General features: G+C 40.0%; 1 protein-coding gene across 2 annotated transcripts; it reads right to left on the bottom strand.

Moving 5' to 3' along the window:
* Positions 1–364: 364 nt before the first annotated feature.
* On the bottom strand, positions 365–17721 carry SLC18B1 (solute carrier family 18 member B1). Of its 2 annotated transcripts, XM_027634031.1 has the most exons (14): positions 17612–17721; positions 17004–17143; positions 15840–15935; positions 14117–14190; positions 13199–13346; positions 10995–11151; positions 9425–9561; positions 7994–8095; positions 6926–7017; positions 5874–5969; positions 4097–4171; positions 2576–2669; positions 2432–2478; positions 365–1192 (listed from the first exon to the last, which is right to left on the bottom strand). In XM_027634031.1, the coding sequence occupies exons 1-14, from the start codon at positions 17655–17657 to the stop codon at positions 1126–1128; spliced, it is 1371 nt and encodes a 456-aa protein (XP_027489832.1). In that variant the 5' UTR covers positions 17658–17721; the 3' UTR covers positions 365–1125. The 2 variants fall into 2 exon arrangements, with proteins under 2 accessions (XP_027489832.1, XP_027489833.1); XM_027634032.1 differs by lacking the exon at positions 2432–2478.
* Between the last annotated feature and the right edge of the window lie 1568 nt (positions 17722–19289).

The raw sequence follows: 19289 nt of genomic DNA on the forward strand, positions 1-19289 counted from the left end.
AGCAGTTGTTCTTGCTAGTCCCAAAGAGCGCTGGCAGAGAAAGAATTATTTCTAATGTAAAATCCAGTAACTACTTACAAGAGAAACTGATTGTAAATTGCAAGACAGACCATTTTTCTTATTCATGGAAAAAGGGTACCACAGAGAATCCCTTCCAGTGAGTTATGAGCTCAAGGACGAATTAAAAGACTTTTGCCACAACCAAAGTCAAAAAGCCTAGTGAGAGTTTACCAGGTACGTCCTTGTCTCAGTTCCCCTTGAGTTTCTTTTGCCGAGCATCTGGAGGAGGTGAAGATGTTTTTTTTCCCTTAGTAGTCCTAGACTCTTGATAGATTTGCTGTTGCAGAAGCAATTAGTACAAACATTCCAGGTAGGATTTATTAGCAATATAAATCTCACACACACCAAGCTGAGTCTTCATATATAATACAAACATACATATATCTGTGCATGTGTGTATACACACACATACAGAAGATGCCAAATCTCCTCCAGGATTGAAGATCAGTTGGTTCTGTGTAGACATGGCAACTCTTCTCTTCATTACTTTTGCCTCCTATCTTCAGGCACTCTCAAGATAATACACATACTGGTAGACAAAAAGTCTTTTGGACTTTAGTTTTCTAAGAAAATTTACAAAACTTAGGAAAAAAGTTGCTTTATTGAAAATAATATTGTGCTTTGTAATGCTTTGTAATTTCAAATTCTGTCTCAATGTTTTATGTTATCAGTTACAGTATTACAAGATAATGAACTTCCCTTAAAAAGGTACAGAAAATCATGGTAGCAAAATAGGACCTTTATCGAAGAATAATGCACAGCACACACAAGTATAGAAATCAGACATTTGAAAACATGTCTCTTCACATACAGCAGTGCACTGTACATGGAACACAATTAAACAGGCTGACAGCTGAGGGTTATTCATCACTTATGAGAACTTCCAAAAGAAAGGCAGTCAGTGTTTAGTGTTTCAAAACAGTAATGTAGCTACAAATAAACCACAACTGGTTGTTCAGTAAGGGATCATGTCACAGCTCCAGAATAATGAAGCACTCTTAAGTCCAGTCACCTCAATACTAGGTTAAACCACAATAGTAAACAGAGAATTAAAAGTGTGTCTGGTTATGTTTCACTGCCCATGAGATGAGTTCTTTCTTCATTATTACCAGGAGAATTTTGCAGGCTGGAACTGGAACTGTTTGCATAAGGAAAAGAACAGGAGAGAAAACACAGGTTGCATATTCTCTAGACACTTCTATGCAATATCACCATTAAAAGCAAAAAAGCATATTACATGCAAAGAGCTATGTGGATCACTGGATTTGATTCCCTGCTATTGCACCCAACCATGTACTATTCATTCATACTATCATCTAATGGTTTGTACTGAAAGTGACGTTTAAAGGTCAGCTAGTCCAACCATCCTGCTATGGGCAGTAATATCTTCAACTAGATCAGGTTGCTCAGAGCCATGTCCAACTTGGTCTTGAATGTTTCCAGGGATGAGGCATCTACCACCTCTCTGGACAACCTGGTTCAGCGTTTTACTACCCTCATTGTAAAAATTTTTTCCTCATACCTAGTCTGCATCTACTTTCTTTAAGTTTAAAACCATTTGTCCTATCACTACAGGCTCTACTAAAAAGTTTGTCCCCATCTTTCTTGTAAGCTCCCTTTAAGTACTGAAAGGCTGCAATATGTTCTCCCCAGAGCTCCTTCTTTTGCAGGTTGAACAACTCCCTCAGCCTTTCCTCACAGAAGAGATGTTCCAGCCCTTTGATCCTTTTTCTGGCTCTCCTCCGGACCTGCTACAACAGGTCCATGTCTTTCCCATGCTGAGGGCCCCAGAGCTGGATGCAGTACTCTATGTGGGGTCTCAGAAAAGCAGAGTGGAGGGGAAAAATCACCCTTGTGATTGTCCAGGTCCCTCTGGATGGCACCCCATCCTTCAGGTATGTCAACTGCAGCACTCAGCTGGGAGTCACCTGAAAATCTGCTAAAGGTGCACGCAATCATATTATCTACGTTGTCGTTTAAGATACTAAATAGCACTGGTCCCAAGGCAGACCCCTGAGGGACACCACTCTTCACTGATCTCCACCAGGACACTGAGCCACTGACCACTATTCTCTGCACATGACCATCCAACCAATTCCAGCTCACAGACACCCTTCTGGAGGAAACATCAGTAGGGTTTGCTCATTAATGTCATGGTCCTGCTGCTTGTATAGAATAGGCATTGCCCTGTTTACGGGTCTGTTTAGGTCAGCACGGATTTAAGAAACCATACAGACAAGTAATTTAAGCAGTATTTTTACTACTCATCATTCATTATCAGGTTGGTAGTGAGGAAAAAATGGAAGCACAGCTTTCAAAGATTTGCTTTATATGACTGCAAGTAAAATAAAGAATAAATATCTCAGCATACCTTTTCCTTGTTGCCTCAATGATATAGAATATTCCAGTAACAAGGCCCTTTGAGGAAACAGTCATAATTGTAACAATAATAACAACCTTATCCAATAGCTTGTAACTGCAATAGATATAAAACAAAAAATGTGTTACTACTTACACTTAACAGTGCCCATCCTCCCTGGATGGCTGCGGCCCATTCAAAACCCAGCTTTTCATTTAGAAATCCTCCCAGAATGGGACCTGCAAATGCTCTGTAACAAATAAAAATCAGGTATTTGCATCCCAAACAAAAAAGATAACATCTCATATTCTCAGAGAACTGTATTATTGTGTTTTGTGGCATTTATAGATTCTCTCACTTTTGTCAACAAAGAAATTGTCTTCCACAGACCTAACTTCCCTATTACCCACAGTAAGTATTAATTCTTTGTTTTCCAAGGCCCCAGTAAATCTGTCTAGTCACCTCCTCAGCTGGAAATAGGATCCACATCAGAAAGTTGAATGCAGTCTTCTTCAGTAGAGAGAACCCATTGAAGACCATGTTCTAACAGAACATCTACACTGATCAATTCTATCATAGGAGAAATTAAAAGTCTGATCCCACAAAACACAAAGCTTCCAAACTTCAAGACAAGTGGGGAAGCACATTGTGACAGACAGGGTCACCGCAAGGCTGAGCTGTATCTTAACTGCCCTGTACCTTCAATGCCTGTCTAAAAATGCCATGAAAGGTTATGCAGCTGCTGTCCCTTTATGAAAGGTTTTAAGTGATATGGTCTCTCACTACAAAAGGGACAAAACTGTGTAAAACTGGAGACATTTCCCGGAAGAAAGTTACATTATAAAACTGGGCTTGATAACAGCATAAAACTGAGCTTTTGTAACTTTATAGTACCTACGTCTGTACTGAATCCTATGCCAAATAAACACGACATCTGGACAGCTAGAGTTTGTAAAAAATGGTGTAAATTTGTGCCACTGAAACAAACCTGCAGCCACAGAGGGTTACCAAGACAGATGAAAATATCCTGGAAGTGGCTGTCAATAGGGGCACTCTATCACTTCCCACTGAGTGACAACTCTGAAGGGTCACTCAGCCAGTAGCACCTTTCATTCATTTCTGTGTCAATGACCACTGACTAATAAATACACATTCTGCTAAGTTACAAAAACACAGACCTTAAATAATTGCTGAGGCTGAAAAAAAGGAGAAGATTCTGCCCTATCACATACAAAAGGAGGAAATGTGGAAAATGGAAAGCAGAATTAGTCAGGAGCAGGGACCTTCTAGCTCACTTCATGTGGGTGGACATAGCTTTGTGAAAAATTAGGGTCCAGATCTCTCTGTACTGAGCATAAAATATTTTAGTGACAAGAAAAACGACCACATAGAAGTGCAAGCAAACATCCACTTAATCACTGCAGTTTTTTGATATGCAGGACAATACATTTCAAGGAAGACAAGTTCAGGATCTTGTCCAAACCAGTTCTACCCTTTGTTGGGTAAAAAGCTTTGTTTTAACATGCCCACTAGGCACCTGTCTAGCAAGAAACTTTTGAATCAAGGTCAACATAATGGCTGCAAGGCAAGACTTCCGGTTATAATGTAGCCAGGTTTTGTGTGGCAATAGTGTAGAACAACCAAACTCTCCTAGGTTACAAAAAGGTGTATACATACCCAAGGGACCACATGGCATTGAAGAGTCCAGACACCAGTCCCAGCAGACTAAGGCCTTCTTCAAATCCATTCTCACTGCAGAAAGACAGACCAGTTAAGAGCAGTACAACACATTATTGTATCTCAGTCTATAGCCTTTCCTTATGGAGTTTTTCCCCTCCTTTTAATTTGCACACTACATAACTAGTTAACAATCCAAAGTGCATAGAAGAATATCTGTTTACCCAGTACTTTCTTCCTTGCTGCCTCTCTGGAGGATTGCAGTGCTATTCCTCCTCTCTAATTTCTTCCGAGTAAGATCACTAACATCACAACATCACACTCATTCCCCATGTTTCATACGGCAAGCGTAAAACAGTGACAGCTGGCTTTTAAGAAGAAAATACCTTGTTCCAAAAGGAACATAGTAATAAGAGTAAATCAAGACCCTTCTAGGTCATTACTGCCAAGCCACAACACAGACCTTGTACTTTGAGCACGTATGACTCTTGTAGGTGCAGTTGTAAGAGCCAATACAGTCTGTAAAGGCAGTGAAAGCTGCTTGTTATTAGTAGTCCTCAGAAGATGAAATAATCTAATGTATATGAAATCACACACAGGTTCACCAGATGCTATAAGACCCAAAGTCTGATGGACTTCAGTGTGTTCATAGTACTGAGGTACACATTTACAAAGCTATATTGGGAGTATAATGACTGGGATATTCAGAAAAAACTAAGATAAGGGAGTAGTGGAAGCATTTAAGTGTTACTAGCTGCCTTTGTCTCAAAGAGGGGTAAAAAAACCACACTTCATATTCACCCCTTATGAGATACAGGATCCAAATCTCACTGAATTATTGATATGGGTCAGAATCACCTCACAGTGTGTGTGCGTGCCTGTGGGAAGGGCTGGGCCTAGACCTGCAGGTACAATGTAAGGCCTGCCTTATCACATAAAGCCTGCTGAGAGCACATGGCCTGCAGCTAAGAGGGCCAGGTCCCTGAGAGCACACGGCAGAGCCAGAAGGCTGCAGCCAACATGGCTGAGCCTATGCAGAGCACATGGCATCACTGAAGGCCCTGTAGCTGGGCTGTCAGTCAAGGCAGACCTGCCTGGTAGCCCATCGACACCATGCCCCTGGATCCTGAGACTGGCTATAGCACACCTCACTCTGGCCTGGAAGGCACTGACTGGATATCCTGCCTGGGAGAGAAAACTGAACTCTATAAATACATGAGACTCCTTGTGAGCTCGCTCTCTCTCTTCTCTCCTGCTGCCTGCACCATGTGAATTGTCGAATCTTGTTGGTAACCATTTTTCCTTTCCTCTCTCTCCTTCCTTCTTTCTTCTCTCTTTCTTTATGCTTTTCATTGGTCTTCTTTTACTCTTTTTCTTCTCTTGTGGGTAACTTAAAACAAATGAATTGTGGTTTACTAAAGCTGGTATATTGCTTATTTATAGGGGGTGTTTTCTGTTGAATGGGTCTGTGTGTTGGGTGTTTTAGTAAAATGCTTTTCTTCAGTTATATGTTACCCATTATATGTAAAACCCTTTGCCAAAATGTCTTATTTTTCTCGCCAAATTAAAAAAAATTTCTCTTAGACAAGTGTGCACGGTTCTTTCTCCAGACACAAATTCAAGGTTATAACGAACCAAAAGGCTTAAAAAGTCTTAAATAATATGTAACCACTCTGGGCAGCTTATGGCTTAAAATCCAGAGTGTAACACCCCTGAAAAATAGTTGCAGTTTCCTACTGCCAGTAGCATGAAAGATGGGTTGGACCAAGTTACTTACTATGCACATTGCAGTATCTCTGGAAACACTGGAATAGCACTCATGCCAATGGAAAAGCCAATCAAAACCAGCACTAGCACAAACATCCACAGCTGACTGAAAAAGAGGCATTTAAAAGAAGTTAGCTGCTTAAAACTCTTTTCAAAGGACTCCATTTGACTGAAGGCTGTTATGTCAGCACTCCATGACTGATCAGCAAACTATGTTTCTTGAAGCCAATACTAAGACTTGAAAAACACAGTTCTTTGCTTTAAAAAAGGACTTTTTAAAAGAATGTGAAGAACCTGTGCTCAAATTACATATTTTCTTATCAAATGGAGTTTTGTTGATAAGTTAAAAATCTTAAGTTGATTTAACGAGGAGCACATAGAGAAGAGGTCGACAGATGAGCTTAACTCAATAATGTATCTGTCCAAGCTCCAGACTTGGTTTGTTGCAGAAGTGAAGGATTTTGAAGCTAAAATTTTGTAGCCTAGTATATTATAAGCAAATAGACTTAGCTAAAGAATATTGAAGACATCACTAATTTCTTTTTCTCACCAGCTCAAACATGTCACTGCACCAGTTTCAATCTTCTTTAAAAATTAGAAACCTAGGAGGAATTCTACACATTAACAAGCCTATCATCTTTAACACAGTATCTGACCTAGGACAAAAAGACTGTACAGTTGTTTTGTAAATGTAGCAGAGTGTTTTGTTGTGAATTAACTCAGAGAGACATGGCAATACAGCATTCAGGTGTAATGGACATTGTCTTTACTTAGCTAGCTGAAGACAAAACTATAATCTGGCACTTTCCTCAGTAAGCTACACAAAGAGAGAAAAAATCATTATGAGCACAGTAACAGTAAAAAACAAAGGAAAAGGATCTATTTATGAAGCTGTAAAATCTCCATTTTCAGATGCTTTCACTGCTTTACACCCAGTCTTATGTTAGACATTAAAATAAAACTGTTTCATGGTCAGAGGTGCTAATCATAAACTTGAGGACATACATGACATGGTTGAAAACATCACATGAGGGGGCAGGCTCGAGAAGAGGCAGTTATTACCTTTCAATGTGCAACACTGGAGCAGGTCCTAACATGAAGAAGGACAGTGCTGTCAGTAAGCCTCCAGCTATCAGCAGCCACTTCCTGATGTACTGTGAAAGACAAGGTATGCAATTTAAAATTTGTGAATTTCTAATGTAGCTATTTTGTCTTCCCTAATATTCCTGCTCTAAATCTTCATCTGAAAAGTACAACTCCTGTAGAGACCATCATTACAGACAAAATGGGAATTCAAGTTTCTCTGCCAATTCCGAACACCATTAAGAAATAGTGAATCCATGTTTCCTCACCACCAATGCAATCACTGGCAGCAGCCGCTTAATGCAGAGATTTCTTTATGATACTGACCAATAGTGCTTCTCTGTTAGCAAAGTATTTTAGGTCTCACTCTTCTTTAATACAAGAAATATCATGTAGCATTGCTCCTAAAGGTTCCTTCCAACCCAGGCCATTCTATGATTCTGTGTAATTCTCATGTAGAAAGGCCATTATTACTTTGTGTCAGGAAAACACAGTGTCGGAAAACACAGTGTCAGAAAACTGTCACTGTGCTTTACGCACAGCATTCAAAGTGTAGGTTTGCTTGATCCATTTGCGGTGCCTCTCAACTAGACAGTTTTAGGTGTATCACTGTCAAAGTCTCTTTCTATGGTGTTGTCAAGAGCTAAAGGACTATAGCCAGCCAGTGTGCTGATCTAATTTGGATATTAAACTTTTTAAGAGATAAAATCAATACAGATAACCAGAACACCTTTAATCCTCTTCTCAAAAGCTAATACAATTAGATGTGGTCAAAAGCAGGGGTAACTGCAACATATTTTCCCAGTCTCTATTCCATATTGTCTGGAAACAGTCCACCAGAAAAGCTCAGCACACTTCAACTGCTTGTCCAATGTCCTTTACTGCATTGGACATTCCTAAATTACCTGGGCCTTGCAAAAGAGACCTTCCACTTGGCAGTAATGGGTTCATGTGCAAGATCTTGAAAGGCAGATCCCTTCACAGGACCAGACCTACATCCATTGCTTCAATATGGGAAGTCCTCCATCTTTACCTAACAGTACTCACTGGCAGTTTGTCGCTTACAAGTCCAAGGAGAGGAGAAGACAAGGAGTATGAGAGTGCCAAACCAAGGAACACCAAGCCCACATAACCAGATGGGAGCTTGAACTATGGAAAGGAATAAATAAAACAAAAAAACAAACCAAACCATATATGTTACATTCATCAGAGGACAATTCAAGAATTATATTTTAGTTCAAAATACTGAAATGCATGATTTTAAGCATTTTACTGATACCATACAGTTTTTCAAATATTTGAAGCCATCAACAGAGCTTCAGTTTCATTGCTTTCAGCAACACTTTTAAGCATGGAGTGGTAGAAACACCTGACACAACTGTACTCATATAAAGCCTAAATAATGTCAGGAGGAAACACTGTGCTATGCCCCCTACAACAGCATGCTGGTTTCTAACATTACTATCTGACACATTTGAAACAGACACTTCAGACACTGAAATTTAGATGGATTTAGTCTTCTCCAATCTTCAGTTTGATTTGCATTTAGAAAAGCATAATACTGTAGCCATCCACTGTTAATCAGCGCATCTTAAAAGTAAATAGTGCTATAAAACTCAACTCCAACTTTTCCACCAGAGGATGATTTTTATGAGAATGAATAAGAGTTCTTTTGCAAACACCCTGATGTTTACATTTTCCTAATGCAGAGACACATTTCTGTACCGAAACAAAATGCGTAATGAACCAAAAGCATGCCAGTCTCTCAAATGAGTGCCTTGGCTAACAGTTAGAAAGTATTCCAAGATGTTTCATGTGGCATTGACTAAATAAATATTCATTATTTCCTTGCCATATGCAAGCACATGATAATAACTCTAATTTAGTGGTTAGAACATCTGCCAAGAAGGCTGTAGCCCTTTCACAGCAAGTATCTGTTAGCACAGTAGAGAAGGAAAGCAGAAGAGCCACAGAAGCACACAATATTCTACAGTGGGATAATTACAGACCCCTCCTGGATAATGGAAGATGTACATTCACATCTCCACTGATGAAAGCAGTTAGCACCAAGTCCCCTTTACCCCAGATGAGTGGTCTAAGCACAGTACTAGACAGAAAAAAAGTAGGAGCACAACCACCTGTGAAATATTACCCCTTTTACAAAACCAGCTGCTGTGCCCTATTCAGAGAAGGTACTTTGCTGTTGAAAGCCAATTATGTGGAAAAAGCACATTTTTAAAGGCCTTACATTTCCTTGTTCTCAAAGTTACCAGGATCCAGCAGGATGAGATAGTGTCAATGGAAATTGACTTGTCAGTACCATGGAAATCAAGTTATTTGGAAATCATACTATTAACAGTTAATTAAAGCAGTGTAATTGGATAAAGCTCAATTTTGTTTTGGATATTTAAGCCACATGTATAACAGTTACTTACTGTTTAGCAACTCAAGAGTTCACTACATGTTAGCAGGACTTACCTTCTGTAGAATAAATAGAGACATTGTGGGATCCAAAAAGCCCAAACATGCACTTAGAGAAAATATAGTGAGACAGAGTACTAAGACTTTTGGTAGACGTATAAGCTTCCAAAAGGATTCCTTGCTAGGGATTGAATCTGTTTCAATAGAAAAGGGGGGAAAATTGCATTATCATAAGCTCATGACTGATCTTCTTGCTATAGAAAAGAAATCAGTATTTCTCTTTTTCTAGTCCTATTACTCCTGCTACATAACAAATGAAAGTCAATAGTAGATTACTATGCACTATACTATTGTTATAGTAAAAAACCTAATTTCGTAGATGAAGAAGAAAAGTGCACAATTTAGATTCCAACACTGCAAATCCCCAACTTGAAAAGAGCAAAAGCATGTACTACACCAATTACGTGTAAAACCAGTTACTTCTCTGCTAGTACTTACACAATGAAATTCTTATGGGTATGTCTCAACATGCACACATACATGAACAATTCACATCCAAACAAAGAAACATGGTTTAAAAGTAACATAAAAAGATTGTTATTTATCAGTTGAGATCTGCCAGATTTTTTAAGCAACTAGGTGTTTGGATCTCCTACATGTTCAATTTGTACTCCAGGAAACTTCTTTCAGATGTCATCGTTACATGGTACTTCTACGTCAGGCTTCTTTCCTGATGCTGTTTCTCCTTTAATAGTTGAATGGGGTCTCAAAATATACATTAGAACTAAAAGTTCAATCACTGGCATCCACCACCTCAGAGCTAATATTTATTTAACATCGTTTCAAACTGGCCGGTAATATCATGACTCCAGACAACTTCAGAGCTTGGGGAGGTCAGGGGGAAAGCCAGCAGTAGCAGCATATGGTTTATCACTGTAAGTTTCTTCTAAAAGCCAATATACGCAATTTTTTAAAGAAGCATTTTAAAGTTACATTTTCTTTTCTCTAGAAAAGAATAATGGAACTGTAACCTTGCAATTACAATCTTGTATGAAGACATCTTTAAGTTAGTTTTCTGTCCAAGCAGGACCATATAAAATTTAATCAAATTTATATGACCCCCAGCACTTCATTAAACATCTCATTTATTAACTTTAATAGTCTTTCATGTTAATCAGATCCTGTATAATTCGGTACAAATAACATCTTTTTTTCTCCCTGTAATTAGCTTCCCCATACACACTGTCAACTGCTCTTGTTTTAGGCAAAATGTATCTCCAGCTTTTCTTCAACTAGCTGCAAAGACAAACCTATATGAAGCAGATGCAAATGGACCTTTATGAGCCCTGAAGCTAAGAAGTCAAAAGAAAACAAAAGTACATCTCAGTTCACTTCCATAGAGTTCTTAGTGTTTGCAGAAATGGGGATGGGGAGTTGCATTTCAGGCCATCTGTACACATGCATTTAGGTTAGCATTAAAACATGAGCCTGATGAAGATGATCAGCTAATTCAACTGGAGCTTCACCCTCTGACTTGGATCAGACTCCAGAAAGCAATATGCTTTAAAGATACTTAAATACGTGAAAAGTAAAGGTGAGTGAAGGAGACAGGTAGAAGGATGCTTACCGTATTTTGGTAGTATGCACATATTCATAGGTACAAAAACCAACACTATACATCCCAGAGTAATGAAAGGGACCTCATAACCAAATGATTGATACAAAAAACCACCTAAAGGTGGGCCCAGCACCAGTCCGAGTCCTGAAAAAATTTCAAGGCTGCCCTAAAGGATGAAAAGGCAAGCAAAAAGCAAGTCAGTACGTGGAGCAAATATGATGCAATGATAAAAAGCAAGCCATCTGTCTGAGGGGCAGCACAACCTAGGTAAGCTAGTGAAAACTAAAATGACACTACATCACTAAGGACAACAGCTAGTAGTGACCTTCACAAGGCGGAACAGTGAAAGGGATTTCACAGTTATCTGTGTGACAGCCATGACCTCTTTTGGTTCACTACAGAGAACCACCTGAACTGCAGCATTCACCACCCTGCTGTTACCTAACAGATCCCAGTCCTGAGGCAAGGCAAATGCTCTAGTGGCAGAGAGCATCTGCAGGAAAACTTAAGCTAAATGAAATACCTCTCCCACCTGCCATTACACTCCAGCGTGAAGGGAAGGATCCAAACAAACCTATTCAGATGGGTCATTATCTCATGGGATGAAGTGCATGTGCCAAGTTAAAGTTTTCTCTTCATAACTGTTTTGATTCACTCCTTAGGGGTAGGAAATAATAATGAAATTGCAATGGGGAATTTCAGATTTGTTTTGGCTATAATTTAATAATCTGGTACCTTTTATTAAGATACTAATTTTTAAAAGGACAATAATACAATTATACTTACCTTGTGTTACAAGTCACCACTGTTAACATCTGCCTTAACACTTGATTAATCAACACTTAGACCACCAGTAACAGCTGGTGGTAATAATTGCTTACAGTTAAAGTTTTGATAACCTCTAGAACCCAGAAAGATAGTATAGGCACTCATCCTCATCTTTAATTTTACTGATACAAGTCAGAGTGGCTAAACGGCCCAAAACCAGGTACAGTCAGCAACAGCCAAGTTCTTTACCTAGACCAACATTTAGAAGTCATCTGCCTTCTTACAGAACTCTTCCTAGATTTTAAACAAAGGTAGCTGCCAAGCCAGGGCTGTGTAGCATTTCTAATTGGGGTCTTGAGATGACCTTCATCATCACATACCATTTTCAGCCACATATCACAGTTATTGTGCTGCCACAACAGAATTTCATTACTTTTTAATTCTGATTATAAGATGAATAGCTAAGTCCCTTTAAGTCAACATTACTTACCTATTTAAATTACATCTTAAAATTTGCAAACAGGAAACCTTAACCTTATTGACTGAATAAATCCAAAACATGATTACAATATATAAACTGCTTTCCAAAGAAAATGCTAGCTGATCACTGCTGATACAATTTAGTAGGGTTTTTTTTAGTTAGGAGGACATATTCTTATAGATATTTATTTATAAAAGTAATTATACAGTTTAACAACAGTTTTAATAAAAGCATCAACTTTTCCAATTTTATTTAATGCTCTTAAGTAAGTTCTCAACATTTGTTTACTCATTAAAATTTAATCTAGTTATTTCTGTCAGTCTATATTTGAACTGAAACCAGAATTTATTGAAAAAGAGAAAGTAGCATTTTATTAAATACAAAATTTTTCTTCCTAACACCATAAAAACCTAACTAAACAAGGGTAATATCTCAGGTTGAAATGAATCATTGATGAGCAGAAATACTCTCCTCCGGATTTCAAGAAGTTCTAGCTCTCATCTTCTCATACATAACTTTTATCAATAGACTAGAAAAATGAAGCCAAAATTGTTTCCAGTTTTGCATCTTTCAGGCATTTAAATCAACACTATTTGAATGAATTTATCAATTTTTGTAATCAATCCACATGGATCCTTACTATCCATTTAGAAGTAGTCACTAAAATCTGTATTAGCATTTTATTAGTCTGATTTCAACTGAAGAGGTAAATACTGACATCAGTGGTCAGCTGTCTCCAAAGCACAAGCAACTAATATATACTGCCTAATTTACATCTAATTGGAGTTATGCTAAAGTCTATACTTGTTCTAGGATTGTGATTCTAGATTGCAAACAAAGTACGTGGTGACTTCAAATAAACCTGCACATGAGACAACAGATTTTCTCCTCCTGGTTTTAGGCTGCCCACTGGCAATTTATCATATTGCAGGTACTCAGCTCTAACACTGCTTTTTGCACTTACCAGGACAGTAGCTATGTTAGTGGGAAACGCCTTTGCAAGGATTGAAAACGATGCTGTCATTGCTGCTGCAAAACCTATTGCATCAATTGCTCTTACTAAAAAGCAAAAACCAATGAACATTGGTCCACTTGGCACCTTGTCCAGCATTCTGAAAAAAAAAAAAATTCCCAACAGTAAATGGAGCTCTCTCAGGATGCAAGGAGTCATCTACTAAGGGCCCTGGAGCATCATTTCTTACTCATTAAAGGACACAGCTACAAGACAGTTAATGCTTTCTATTGCGACATATTTTTGAATCGCATCGCTGAAGTCATTGAAACTTTACCAACCTCTTTCTGGTAGCTTTCTCCGTTTCCTCTTGGTTTGGCAGTGGAAAAAACATGGAAAACCTAACTTGTGAAAAACTCCAATGCCATCTTCTGTTGTATTTCACAGCTTTTCCAATCACCTGTGCAAGGAGTCTGATGCAATGTGTTACAGCTACCTAAGAAAAGGTTCTTACCTTGCTAATAAAACATTTATTTTGCTAAAATGAGTGACTTAGCCTCTTCACCTGCCAGGTAAAGTTTCCCGTTTGCACTCAATATTTTCAGGAAAAAAAAATTAAAACGTTATGTAGAAATAGTTCCCTTTTTGCTGCATTTTGACAGGCTTCTCACTATTCATGAACTACAGTAGTTATTTAAACATATGAACCTTCCTCATCTGTTTTCAAAGTAGTAAACAGACTTTGAAACCTACTGAAAGGGAGAAGTGTTCATTCTGCTTTACAAGGGGAAGATAAAAACTAAAGATGTAAAAAGTTAGGTGACCTAACCAACACACAAAAGATCCCCAAGATTTTCTAGTTTTGTTTTGTGTTCATCTTTTCATATAGATAAAAATGATCAGAAGATAAATGCAACAAAAATTACTCACCCAAACAGAATGGTCACACATCCTGAAACAAATATCCCTGCCACAAACATGAATTTTGCTCCAATGTGTGTTAGCTGTAAATTAAGTACCATTTTTTACGTATTAGTATTTCAAGGAAAGATCAAAAATCTTCCAACGTAAGTTACTATTAAGAAATCAAACACTATGGGCACTTTATAGCACATGTAACTAAAAGATCTGGAGATACTGCTTCTGCTGGTGTACCTTTATGCAATACTGAACCTAAAAGTACTCTGAACGGTTAAGTGACTTAACCCAGTTTTCAGAATGGTAAGACAATGCTGCAATTAACTATGTCGCAGTAGCATGCTGCAGCTTCTGCAGAGCAGCAGGTTACAGCAGCAGTCCTCACTATAAACAAGCACAAAGTAATACATTCCTGCTTCAGCACCATCACTGAGGGAAGGCCAGCAATACCTGCCACATATACGGCTGAGGAGTCAATGGAAGCTGATTTTAAAGCAAATTTATCACTACTTTTAATACCACAAAGCTTTGGCATGGGAAGCACAGTAGCTTCAGGCCTCCCCATTCACTACCAGGGAAAGGACCCCACCTTCCTTCATTTCACACTCTGTCCAGTAGAGTGAAGGACGATGGGAGGTATGCCATAAAGCTAACTCACTCCCATAATAAAGTACATTTGAACTTCTAATTACATGCTGCAACTTCCCCTAAGGGCAGCAGGTACTTCAGACTCCTTTTTTTTCCAGACCTGGACAAAGTCCCTGCCTTTCAGCCATTATTACTAAAGCTCATATTTTGCTGAGTTTCATTATAGCCCTCAGGATCTCTGATTGCTCCACTGTCCATGTCTATTGATGCTCACTTCAGCTGTCTGCAGTGAGGATGGCACACTCGCTCTCTCCCCTGTAAAGTACTTAGTGAGGGGTTGTGCCATAGCTGAACGCTGTCACAGGCACCAAGACTTGGACTTACAAATGGCACTTGGGTGACACTTTGATGAGCCACCTCACCACCAGGGAAAAGCACTCACCATAGGGTCAGCAAAGAGGCTGCCCAGCCAAAGAGAGAAAAGATTTTGACTCTGCAGCAGCCTCAGCTTAGGGTATGATCCTGAGCAGCCCTAGCCAACAATGCATAGACAGCAGTGCTCCAGCACATAAACAAACAGTTACATAATTTATCTGTAATTTCTCCAACATGAGAAAAATCCTGAATCTGTGGGAAACTGGAGACATTTATCTCATATTACTACATAATGAAGTTGAAGGGGAAACTGAGTTAAGCAGCAGAGAAAAAAAAAAAGACAACATACCAGAAAAGAAGAAGGGGTATAGTTAACTAAAGAAAAAAAAACCAAAAACAAAACACCTTAACAATGTTGCCAAAGGCAAACAGAATATACAAGTGCAACAAATAAAACGGGGGATAGGAGAAAGGAGGTAACAGAAAGCAGAACTGACCATCAAATTACTCAGATTACAAAGCAAACAAAACAGTTAACCAGAGAAACAAAACAGCTACATGTCCATTGCCCTGCGCTACCTCAAGAACTACAGAAGAAGCACTGACAAGACTTAGATCAGATTCAGACTAACTGGCCAGACTCCAATTAGTGCATACATAAGCCTGCAGGAACACTACTGAAGAGACATCTTTTTCCTCAGCCTTAAAGAACTATCTTCATGTATCAACCTGTGTCAGAATAGAAATAAGTTACAGCTCCAATTATACTTACATAATTTCCCAAGATTAAAGAAGACAAGAAATTGAACAAAGCAAAACATCCAAAAATCAGGCCAACAATGGTGTTACTGGCACCTTTTTTTTCTGCCTGTAAAAAAAGATCACAACCACGTAAAGATGTAGTCAAATTCTTGAGGTGAAAAACATTCATGCTTTGTACATTTAATTTTTTTTAATTGTACATTAATTTTTTAATTAATGCAGTTAGAAAGCAATTTCCTTTTTCAAAGGCAGCAGGGGTTCATAAGGTAAAACAACACAGCAATTTAAAGACATATTGCACTTCTAATATGTAACTAAGAGAAAAACCATGTTCATTCCTCAGTGAATGGAAAAATGTGTTATTTGCTGAACAAGCGGAGAGACTTTATACAGGTGGCTTCAACTGGTGTGCAACGGTGCTAGCTACAAAATTTTGATCCTTTGCATGGTGAGAGGACAGTAAACAGAGATATCTGTTACCTTCACTGTAACATGCCTCCTTATAACAAGCACCAATTTCTTTACTTACTTCGGTCGGCAAAGTATATTTACTTGGGCACAAGAAGTACACAGGAATATTTAAAGCAAAAAACCATTTCTTTGTAAATACTTGGGAACTATTTGGTCATGAGAGAAATGAACTTCTGCTGTGAAGGCACCACAACCAATTTTTTCATCCTATATTTAAACATTGTATTCACATAAGCAGAGATTTTTTATTTTTTTTTCCCTAGAGTTGCTACATCAGGAAGTTAACACAGTTAAGGATCGCCCAGCCTGAGTTAACACAGAGGTAGATATAAATAAAGTCATTGAGTGGTTAGAGCACTGAAATGCAAGTCAGGACATTAGCAGAATTTAATCTCAGCTCTACGCAACACTGAGCAAAGAACTATTTCAAGTTCTCCAAGAATCCACCTTCTATCTCATATCATTACTTTGCTGTCACCTCTGTAGTCACAGGGAAGATTAGTCCATGGACAGGATCCAGGTCACCATCATACACACAAAAACTACACCAGCATCAGGCTATCACTGAGTTCCCCCAATTGAAAAGTCTTAACTCAGAGCTTACAGCCAACCATAAAGGTCCCATGGAGTTCAAGATACTTCTAAAAGTGTCGACAAGGAAAAAAAGTAGTGTAAAGAGTAGCTGACTAAGTTGTTTGTTTACCTCTGAAGGGAAAAAGGGTCCCAGGATTGAGTAGCATATCATTGAACTGAAGTTTATAGAAGCTGTCGCAGCCAGCGTAAATAGCTGTTCTCTGGTAAACCCTCTTGATTCCTCACCAAGTGCTTCTGACACATCACCATCTAGAAATACAAAACAAAACAACAACAAAGTATTACCTCCCTGACAGAGCGGAACAAATTACAAATCGGGTTGGAAAATTAAACGCCGCACAAAAAAACTTCTACCCTTCCCGCTCTGAGAATTAAATCAAGCCGTGCTGCTTAATTCCCTCGTGCAGGAGCGCGGACTTCGCCGTGCGGGCGAGACCCGCCCGCCGCGGTGCGGTGCGATCCCGTGCGGTGCGGGCCGGCCCCCGCCCGTCAGCCCACCCCGGAGGCGCCCGGCCCCACGCGGTGCGCGCTCTGCCCCACCGGCACAGCCGCGGAGCGCGGCACCGCGGCGTTCAGCCCCTGCAGGGACCTGCCCCGCTCCCCTGCGCTCCCGTTCCCTATCCCGTCCCGGCCGCAGCGTGCGGAGCCCGCGGGGCAGCAGCTGCCCCCCGGCCCGGCCGTGCGGGCGGACAAGCGCGGGGCGCCCCCGCCTCCCACCTGGGGGCCGCTCGCTGCCCGCGCCGTCCGCCGCCCGGCTGCCCATGGGGACGGAGCGCCCGCCTGCCGCAGCCACACCGTGGGGCACCTCCCGCCGCCCCGCCTGACAGCGGCCGCGGGCTGGCCCAGCACCGGAGCCAGCGGCAGCCCGGCCGCCGACACTGAGCATGCCCGGCCCGCGGGAGCGGCCCGCCCAGAGCGCGGCCGCAGCGGCGTGCGCCCGGCGGGGAGTGCCCGCCCGGGCCGGGACAGCGCCGGGCTTTGGGCAGAGTGAGAGTAACGTGCCGGCTGGCGGGGTATGCTGCACATCTGGCTCAGGGAAGTCACGATACGTTCTTAAGACTGGTAGACTAAGAAAGATCGCCGATCTAGAGACGAGACGTACACGGCCTCTAAGCAAGTTAGAGGATCCATAAAAGAGAAGTGCAGGAGCATAACGACAACGTTGTCACAAGAATTAATAGCTATAACTGGCCAGGAGTAAATTCAAGCTAGAGATGAGGGAGAGGTGGTATAATCAATGCACTTGACCCAAGGGAGAGGTGGTATAATCAATGCACTTGACCCGAGTTTCTATCCACAGGGCAGGAAAGTGAGGAGAGAGATGGGGTGTGAGCTCAGGATCTCTTCCAAATGTGGTAAAAGACAGACCACCTGTTGCTTGAAGAGAAAAAAACAGTAATTACATCTTAAAAGCGCTATTTTAACTAGGCCAGTACTCCATCTAGTCACCAGTTATAATATTAAGATGCATAAAAAAGACATTTCAGAGCAAATGTTGCCATGTACCTAACTTTAGAATCCCACAGCCCACATGACAGGAAAAAAGCAGAACTACTTTCTTATCACAAGATTAGGAAACCTAAAAGCTATTTAGCAGCCTGAAAGAACAACAGCAACATGTTCCTTTGCTGAAGCCTATTTGGACAATATATTTTGTGTGGCATATATTAATGGCTGTGAAGTTGAAAAATCCATAAGAACTACCTTCATCTTTTTCTGTCTTCCTCCAGAAAAAGACATAAACGTAAATCGTTCTCATATATATTACCTCTTGAGCAGCCTTACCCCTCTCTCAAAAAATAAAAAAAAAGGAAGAGGACTTGCAAGTCATCCTGAGTTCACGAAAGGACAATAACAAAAGCATGATATATGCAAAGTATGGCATGCAAATAATAGAAAATTGGAGAGAGATATTAAAATCGTGGCAAGGCAATAAAGCCTTAATTTTTGTGGCCAGAGATCAACAGTCAGTTCTGTTTAGGAGGTGAAATAGTTTTCACTCCAGCTACTTGCTCTTTCCAGTCTAGACTCTCACTCCACAGATTCCAACTATTTTCAAAACTCAGTCCTCTCATTAATAATTATGTATGAATAATCCAACAAAGCCTATAGAGTCAGATTTCCACAAAGTCAGTGTGTACAGTAGAAGACTACTGTGATGAACTGTGATCAGCATGGCTCCAATAATGAAACAGGGCTATGAACTTGCCATGTGTGCATGGAGTTTACTTATGCACTACTCATTATTGCCACAAGAAACTGGTTGAGTCACATCTGCAGCAACTTTAATGAAATGTATCTTTTCTTTCAGATCCCAAATCATATGTAGACTTCAAGGCTTGGAGTACTAGCTCTCTATAAATACTAGACATGCTTGTGTCCACAACATAAAAAC

This window comes from Corapipo altera, unplaced genomic scaffold (genome assembly GCF_003945725.1).
Source record: "Corapipo altera isolate COAL_440 unplaced genomic scaffold, ASM394572v1 2b, whole genome shotgun sequence".
NCBI classification, from domain to species: domain Eukaryota; kingdom Metazoa; phylum Chordata; class Aves; order Passeriformes; family Pipridae; genus Corapipo; species Corapipo altera.